General features: G+C 44.1%; 1 protein-coding gene across 1 annotated transcript; it reads right to left on the bottom strand.

The window, feature by feature from the left end:
* Positions 1–267: 267 nt before the first annotated feature.
* SYNJ2BP (synaptojanin 2 binding protein) lies at positions 268–9,475 on the bottom strand. The gene is made up of 4 exons (XM_081890822.1): positions 9,273–9,475; positions 5,853–5,989; positions 4,039–4,134; positions 268–2,788 (listed from the first exon to the last, which is right to left on the bottom strand). Exons 1-4 carry the CDS (start codon positions 9,334–9,336, stop codon positions 2,648–2,650), a joined length of 438 nt encoding a protein of 145 aa, XP_081746948.1. The 5' UTR covers positions 9,337–9,475; the 3' UTR covers positions 268–2,647.
* Between the last annotated feature and the right edge of the window lie 44 nt (positions 9,476–9,519).

Genomic DNA, 9,519 nt, shown 5'->3' with positions numbered 1-9,519 from the left:
CTGACTGGCAGCAGCTCTCCAGGATTTTCAGAAGAGTCTCTTCCAGCTCTACCTGGAGATGCCAGGGGAACATGGGACCTTCTACATGCAAAGTAGATGGTCTACCACCAAACTACAGCCCTTCTTTCAAGTTCAGAAAAGGGGTGAAAGGGGTGGGGGGCTCTACAGTAGCCAAGCACCAGTCATGACAAATACCTCAAGAATTTCCTCAAAATCCTGTAAAGAAAAGCTAAGAGATTAAGAAAGCAAGGCACTGTTAGACTACAATTTATAGTCTGAATATATATATTGCATATGTGATTTTTTTTGGCATCATACAGATCTCTCACATCAACGTTCTTTTGCAAAGTACAGGAAACACATTCGCTGAAAGAAACGTCAAACGGATGCTGCTCAAGCCATCGAACAGTAAAATGCAATCCACGTGGGAAGGTGAATTGTCTTGAAAGTGAAGTTGTCGCTGCCTTTCCTTTGCGTCCCATCTCAACATCATTTAACACCTCTATTTAAAAAATGGTTCAATGCAGCAAGGCCCACAGATTATGGCTCAAAAACTGTACTGGGCATTTATAGGAATCTATTCAGGCTTTTCAGTTAGATGATGTATGGCATGAACACGCAATGTTCATTACTTGAAAGAGACACTCAGTACTCCAGGACCGGGGGAACTAATTTGACCTCTCAACCCAAAACATGATTTCTTAGAAGGAATCTCCAGAGTTCCATTGGATTGACTTCCTAGTAACTGTGCTTAGGATTACAGCTTTTGTCCTTCTGAAATGAACACTGAATTTACCCCAGATCATTGCAAAGTTAGCTGTCAGTTGACTATAACACTCATACTATCACTGCTTAAGCAAAGCCAAGGGAATGCAACGGGGCCATGCGTAATATTTTCCTACTTCCTAAAGGTGTCAAGAACCATGATAGAAGAACTGGGTTAATAAGGATGCAGTATGACGCACACTGTCCTCTGGGGTTTGCAGTCACGGATCTTCAGCTCAAGCATTGATCTTCCTGACCAAACTGTTCAAGGCAGCAAGGTGAGTTTAGTTCAACACACCTAGTTGTACCATGACAGCCCAGTGACAGTTAGCTGAACCTTCTCCTCCCCTGCCCCAAGGCTGACTTGGCCAGAAGCATGAAATTGGTAGCACAGGCATCTCCTGGGCAGATGTACAATCAGAGTGGGCAAGGCTAGCTTTGTTTCTCCAAAGTAAACGTGTCACCAAATTAATTCTCCCAAGTAAATATTAGCTATCGCTACGCTTCCTAGAAGCCACATCACTCAGTTCTTCTCCATAAAGAGTAGTGTTGGGTAGACAAACACCCCTCATGAAGATGCATCCACTTTGGCAGAGAAGTATCACAGGGAAAATGAATATTCTACCCCAATATAGCTTTCCATAAACGGAAAGCTGCACTCTTTGATTAGACCCCCAAGTGTTGCTTTGCCTTAATGAACTACCCCAGCTTGATGCCCTCCAGATGTTGCTGGACTCCAACTCCCATTACCCTGAGACGGCATGGTCAAGGATGATGGGAGTTGTAGTCCTACTAGCATCTGGAGTGCACCAGTTTGGGGAAGGCTTACTTAATATTTCATGCTTTTTTTTCACCCCAATGGATTCATGCTTCTTCTCAAGAAGCTGAGCACGATCCCTCATTGTAACTAGGGCTTCCTGTTACATCTCATTTGAACCTTTTCCTTGTATTCTAATCCCATGCTTGTACTTACTTGGGAATCAACCCCACCAATTTCAATGTAACATATTTCCAAGTCCATGAACAAAACCTAAGCAGCCTCTGTGGCTGGCACCTCATTCCCTTCCCCACATGGCCCTGTTAAGCAAGGCCACCCCCTGCCCTTTCAGGGCAATCCCAACACTTATGGCTTATTTTGTACCAGCAATCCACCTGAAGTGGGAACTTTAGTCTAAAAAGCCTTAGACTAAACTCAGTATCCTTCTCTAAGGCATACCTTTAAAAGAATAGTCTGCCCACCACAACCATTATATGCATTCCTCTCCCAGTACAAGGGGCATGTGTATGGGTTGTGAGAAAACTTGAAAGAAAAAAGGGGAAATTCTAAAAATAAAATTTCATTTACCAAAAAAAACAAAAACAACCCACTTAGATGCTGCCTCTGTAATCCAGAGAGGCTCTTTGAAGAGGCAAGCAGAAGCTGCTGCCTGCTCCCAGGCATTTTGACTCCCCACAGCACCACCAAACCACAGCTGGGCTCGCAACTTCTCCAGAAGTTTTGCCCAAGTTACAGAAGCAGCTTGTCAAGAGGCAGTAGAAGGATGACAAAAGCCCTCTCTGGTCACGAGACGCTCACTGTATAGATCTTGTGCATCCCAGCCCACATTTCAAAAACATTCAGGGGACAAAAAAAGAAAAAGAAATATCAGAAGGTGATTATGCCATCTTCAGCAGAACCTGTGAAGTGGGACATCCCAAGTCCAGAAACAATCACTGTACCTCCATATACATGAAATACGCAACATCACAAGCAGCAGCAACTTTACATCAGGCAATGATTCTCTCCTTCCCTCCCCCATGCCAGTCCAGAATAAGATTGTTGATTTGCTCTCTTTAAATTATTTTGTAGATCTGTGGGTCTTCCAGAAGAAGTGGTGTCAAGTCACACCCGTTGCCGATATCTCACAAAGGCCCACACGGCAGCTGCCACTATGGCCAGCCCCGGCACTAAGATAACCGCCAAAGGAAGGCCTCCCGGGTCTCCGTCCCCTCGGTGGCTTGAGGGACCGTTCTGGGGCAGCAGCTGAAACAGGAAGGAGAGCAGCATTGAGGACAGCCAAGCCAGAGCAAGAAACCTCAAGCAATTTCTAAGGATCACGTACTTCTCAAGCCAAGCAGGAGCAACACCCTCAAGTCGGGAAACCAGAGGATGATTCTGCTCCAAGTTAGTATTCAACAAAGCTGAACATTCATTAACCCTAGACGGCTTGTGCTCTTTGCACAATAATGAGACTACCCAAACTTTCTTTTTTATTTTCAATGTCCTACCTTCGCCAAATCTAGCCTCCACATTATGCTTGAGATAAGTCATAAAGTCTCCTACCTCTAAAGAATGGATTCTTGCCATTGTTGAAGGCAGATTGCAGACGCCTTCCTCAACAGCCACTTTTCCCACAAAGCCCACCAACAACCTTCAACCTCAAACTTTGGATCATAACCTGCTTGGGACAAGAGAGACTCTTTTTTTATATAATTATGATGCTGATGTTGGAAAATCTTTTTCCATGCTACAGTAATCAAAGAGAGGATTTTACCTTCGGCATACCACATATTGAGTGAGATTTATTCTGAAGGTGACCACATGTGTGTGGCAACAGCAATCATTTACAGTGTTAGGAAACAAGAGAACTGAGAGACACTCTTGAAGACACATCGCACTGCAGCACAGGGCTTTGTAGGTGCTGCCTAACAGGTGCTTGCAAACCCCTTTTAGACGCAGCCACATCTTTACCTTCCCCTCACCTCATGTTATATATGAAGTCAGGTGGGGGCAGGAGGATGTGGCTTGGTCAATATGGCTTGGCAGGTCAAATGAGGCCACCTGGTGGGACGGATTAGCCCTGCAGGCTCCCCAACACTGCCATGGGGGCATACCAACAACAAATATTTGTTTAGCTTACTACATTTATAGACAGACTTCCTTCCATCATTAAACTCAGGGTGGCAGCCACTGGCTTCTCAGGTTCCCATCCAGATACTGACTAAACCCAGACCTGCTTAGCTTCAGCAAAGTAGTGACCTCATTTGCCTTGAGACTACACAATCCAAAATCTCTCCAGTGGGTGGAAGAACACCAGAAAAAAGGGCACCCCGAGTAACACAGGGATTGAAAAGTTTCATGTTTAAAATATATGTACAGCCAGATAGGAACTCTTTCTGCCCCCCATCTTCTTAAGGTTCCTCACCTTCATGGATTACCTCAGAAGCAGCAGTTGGCAGGGCATAACCTTTCAAGCTATAGCGGCAAGTTCCAAGAAACAAAAGAATACACACCCTATGTTGAACCTTTAGTGATACTTTATCACCCGCAGTCCTGAACAGATCCACAACGTGCTGGTGCAGCATGTTCTTCAGCTCCTTGCCATTAACCTGAGAAAAAACCATTTTAAAACAACAAATTAGGCATACACGGGCAAGCCAGGTTAGATGCTTGATTGTACATAGCATTGACACAGTATGTAAGTGTTCAAAGGGCTTCACACCCTTTTACATTTTGGGAACAGGCAGTGAAATGGCCAGGATTCTCCATATATTCTTGAAACAGAAAATCCATAACTTCTTAACTATCGGCAAGCACCCAAGCTTGTGAAATCACGCTGGTTTTGGAAAGCTTTACGTGTTCAGCAGTAAATGTACGTTACTTGGGATAAATCTCATTGAGAACAATTAATAATTCCTATCTGTTTTAAGTACTACACCGTAAAATAAGCAGCACAATATGATAGTATTCCAACAAGTACCTCTAAATGAATCAAATTTGAATCAATTACTATCCCAGCCTAAGTGTACCTTATTTTTGTTAAAACAACAAAAAAATCCTTCCAGTAGCACCTTAAAGACCAACTAAGTTAGTTCTTGGTATGAGCTTTCGTGTGCATGCACACTTCTTCAGATACACTGGTTGATGGACTTCCATTTCATGCACACGAAAGCTCATACCAAGAACTAACTTAGTTGGTCTTTAAGGTGCTACTGGAAGGATTTTTTTTTTGTTTTGACCATGGCAGACCAACACGGCTACCTATCTGTAACTTCTTTTTGTTAGATGCTGTGGATTTGTCATAGGTCACCTATTTTCCAGGTGAGAACAGAAGGGTTGGATGGAGCAAACACACACACATAAACTGAGGAGCAGGAAAGCCTTAGTATCCAACCATATGGACTCAGACAAAAACAAAGCAAAGCAGTAGGGATGTCCACATAGCCACATCACTGCCTCCAGACGAAAGTTGCTTATAAATGAGTATCTCTACTTAAAATCAAGAGTAATGTTTAGAAAGAGGGCTCAATAAAAATACTACCAATGTAAATATTAAAAGTTAGCACATTTCCAGAGTTATAAGAAACGTGGTTATGTATCTCTCCCCCCCCCCCCCCGAATGCACTGTGATGCCCTGAAGACAATTTGCTTGTAAAGCAAAAATAATAAGTTGACAAACAGAACTAGAGATTTGGGGCAGGAAAATTCCACCCTCGACCAGTGAAGCTTGGTTCTCACACCGCATTTTTGCATCCCTGGTCACCTTGCCTCTCCTTCTATTTCCCAGAATGCACCAATGTGAGGAATTAGGTTTGTGAGCTTCTTAGAGCAGGGACTCTTGTCTTATTTGCTTGTCTTACTCTTAAAAACACCACATACATGAATGGAGCAGCATAAGTTAAACAGTGGCTTCAAACCGAGAGCAATGCATACTCTAGAAACACACTAGGGAAATCTGTGGCTCTTTACAGCGCATTTTTATATGGCTCACATAATGAAAAATGATGTGTGATGACCTAAGGGCATCAGTGAGTACATATTACATTTTCAATGTGCAACAGAGCCTTTACTGTGAGGCAATATTTGCTACTTTAAATTTCAACTGGGGGGGGGGGGGAGGAGAAAACTTGGAAGCTATCAGTAAGGTTTCTTTTCCCGCAGAGGCAAACAGTCCAAACTTCTAGAAAGATGGAGGAACAGCATCAGTATGTTAACCGGAAGCTCCCTTCCTTTCACTGCAGAAACAAACAGCTCTCAGGCAGGAGGAACCTGAAACCATTTCTGTGGAGCCTGAAACCATTTCTGTGGAGGGGCCTAAACTACTTACTGCTAAAATTTTGTCCCCCTCCTGCAGGCGTCCATCAAGGGCGGCAGCTCCATCTTCTTTGATTCGACTAACGTAGATGCCCGTGTCATTGGAGATGTACTGCTGGTCTGTTCCACCGACTATATTAAACCCCAAACCTAAGAACAAGAACAAGGTAGACAGAAATAAGAACCAGGACTAGAAAGAAGCCAGGCACCCAAAATACCCAACTGAGGCCATCCTTCTATGCCAGTAGAACTCTATGCCAAAAGCTGGGATCGAGGCCAATGCTATATTTTTTAAAAAAAACCAAAAACCAATTCTAGTAAAAGCATATTTTTCACTTTAATGTTAAGTAACATGGTTTGGAAAGAAGCCTGAAATTACAATAGTTTTAGGGCCTTCTTTCTGGATACACGATCTTCCCATAAGAATGAGTCAGGCAAATGTCTCCTTATGTAAAATTGAATTTGTACATTTCACATACCTTAATCAGACAAAGCCAGTGTTAGAAACTCAAATATACAGTGGTACCTCGGGTTGCATACGCTTCAGGTTACAGACTCCACTAACCCAGAAATATTACCTCGGGTTAAGAACTTTGCTTCCGGATGAGAACAGAAATCGTGCTCCAGTGGTGCAGCGGCAGCGGGAGGCCCCATTAGCTAAAGTGGTGCTTCAGGTTAAGAACAGTTTCAGGTTAAGAACGGACCTCCAGAACGAATTAAGTTCTTAACCTGAGGTACCACTGTATTAGCTATTCACCTAATGCCCCCTTAAAGCTAGGTTATGGGCGTAATGACAGAATATCTAGTTGCAATTTTTTTTGAAGACAAAAAAATGAATTGTGCATTTATCAACATATATACACAAAATCAAGAGTAATGTTTAAATCACTTTTCTGCCCCTCGTTTACTGTTTTTATATCCTGAGGCTCATCCAAGAAGAAAAGGACACTACATGGTCCCAGAACTTCATGCTCTGTATTCTCAAGTGGTAGATTCCATGTGGGACTGCTCCCTCGGCTCAAATGCCTTCTGAGCATGGGAAGAAGAAAGGCTAGGATTAAATCTTCTCTGCTCATGTGCAGATAATGATGATGATGATGATGATACAAGGTGGTCAAACATGTGATCCTTCATCTGTACTAGAAAATGGCATAATCCTATGAGGATTGTGCAAGATCAAATAGTTCTGATGCAGGTTGCCTTGTCAGTTGCTAAGAATTTTAGTAGGCTAGCCCAGCTAAGAATTTTAGTAGGCTAGGCCAGAATTTTAGTAGCCTTGGACTACAACTTCCATCATCCCCAACTATCAGAGATGCTGGCTGTGGCTAACAGCACTTGCAGCCAAAAAATATTGGAGGGCACCCAGTTGGGGAAGGTTTGGCTAGACCAAATTTGGACTGTTAGTGAGAAATTGCTTGTGAGCAACAAGCAGCATTTCAGAGACAGAGAGTAAAGTGAGTGGATTGGGGCCCAGTCTATGGTCGGTCACATCAGTGGCTCCACTCTGTTAATTTTAAAGGGGAATGATGGTGGTGGTGAGAAATAGTGACCAGATACAGGTGACAGATTTCCTTCACCTATTATATATGTGTCAAAGAAAATATTTTGGTATCTTCACTCTTGCATGTCAAGCTGTGCCCCCCCACACAAAATCCCCTCTTTTATACAGCTGTCAAAAATACAGCAGCCCTGCTGCCTTTGCTTCTGGTCACTCTAAAGAGCGAAGGATATATATGGAAGGAAGGAAGAAAAACCCCATGTTGAGGCCTAGTCCTGGCCCTGAAACAGTTGGATCCTACTGGCCTAGAGTTCGTTATTCATGCCATCTCACTTTTCCAGGCAGCAAAGGACAGGCAACCAAGGCGGCCAAAATTTCTACAAAAAAGTATTCAGGAGATTCTACAAAGAAGAGTTGACAATGAGAGGGGTAAATGGGGTGCAGATCCAGTCTGCAACCACTAGTACAGTGGTACCTTGGGTTAAGAACTTAATTCGTTCTGGAGGTCTGCTCATAATCTGAAACTGTTCTCAAATCCCAGATTCCATTCCAGATGCTGCCAATCTTTTAAACACAAAAGTCAGCAGCAGGCTCAAATGCTCCTTCCCTTCCCAGTCAGCCATAACGTGCTTCACCTTTTCTATCCGCACCCAATGGTTCCAACTTTCATCAAAATTTGAAAGCAGGATTTGCAAATCCTGGTTAAAAAGAGGCTTGCCTTTTTACTAAGGCAATGGCAGAGTAACATATTTAATGATGTTAATAGGAATCATTTTGAGCCAGAAAGTGATGAGTACACCCTGATTCTACTCTTCTACTGGAGAATGCCATTAACACAGGTCACAATTCATATTAGCATTGGGATTAGTCCATCGGGCAATGTTAAAAGGAAATAATCAAGGCCACATGATATGAAATTGTCAAATATGCTAAATTAGAAAGCAATCAAAATGAACCAAAGTTGCGAAAAGGTAGCCTGTACTGTATGAATCTTAGTATTCAAAGGAGGAATTATGATCTTTAATTTGGGGCAAATTGTGAACTGTAGCAAAGATGATAGGATATGGGCAGTTCCTTTCTTTCTGCAACAGCTCTATCTCACTCTTCTATCGTGCAGCAAGTGGAAGCCTATGCATCTGTGTATATAGGAGGGGTGAGTGCTCTGCTCCTGTGACTGAATCCTGCATGCTGGTTTTCCACAGGTATCTGGTTAGCCACTATGAGAACAGGCTGCTGGACTAGATGGGCCCTTGGCCTGATCCAGCAGGCTCTTCTTATGTTCAAATTCAGAAGCTCCTTTGCATTCAAGGGAAGTTAGTACAAGGGAAGTGTGCACAGGACTGCAATCTCAGTCTTGCATTCTGCTGCTGGGGTGTGGGGGTAGATCATACAGAGTTCCACTGCACCTGCAAATACATGCAGTTTGCCTCAAATATATTCTCAGAAAAACAAAAATGTGCTTGCCCTATTAAGAAATCAATGCAATTCTGAGTGAGACCGAAGGTTAAGTGTAAAGCCTTCGATCCAGTAACTATATACTAACTCAAAATGGTAAGCATGTGATGTAGCGACTTAAAATGGTAGGCAATGTGATGTGAGCCAGATTGCAATCCGTGGGAACCGTTCTGTCTCGTGCTGCAAGGGGTGCCGGGGGAGAGAGAGGCCGAAAAAGCTGCACCGAGTCGGCACAGTCTATTATTAACATTTCCAAACAGAGGCGTCCTCTCGCCCACGCAGTGAAGTTCTGTACAAGCGGCTTCGCAAGGACAAAAAGTATACAGGCCTCAGCCGGGCGCTTTCCAGATCCGAAAGTTGGTGGTTGCTCGCCGCTCGGGGAAGTTGGCCGGGTCAGATCTCGGAAGCGAAAGGCTGCGATCCAAGCCCACGCGGCCGCCCTCTCCCCACCCCCCCCCACCCCCTACTCTGGAGTTGTACCTGAAGGTCCTCTGGTGAGATCGATCACTTCCTCGGAGAGGAGGTAATCCACTCCCCCGTTCATGCTTTGCTCCTCAGCGGCGCTGCCTCCCGCCCGGCCGCCCCTTCTCCGCGCGTTTGAAGGTGAAACAACCGGACCAAAGCGGCGGCTGCCGCAGCAGCAGCAGCAGCAACAGCGGCGGCAGCACTTTCAGTTTTATCAGCCTCACGACAGGAGGAAAGGAAGGCGGCCGCTGAGGATTCTGGG

This window comes from Podarcis melisellensis (genome assembly GCF_964234715.1).
Source record: "Podarcis melisellensis genome assembly, chromosome: 1".
Lineage (NCBI taxonomy): Eukaryota > Metazoa > Chordata > Lepidosauria > Squamata > Lacertidae > Podarcis > Podarcis melisellensis.
The sequence above is the reverse complement of the archived record's forward strand: the minus strand, read 5'-3'. Positions and strand labels throughout refer to the sequence as shown.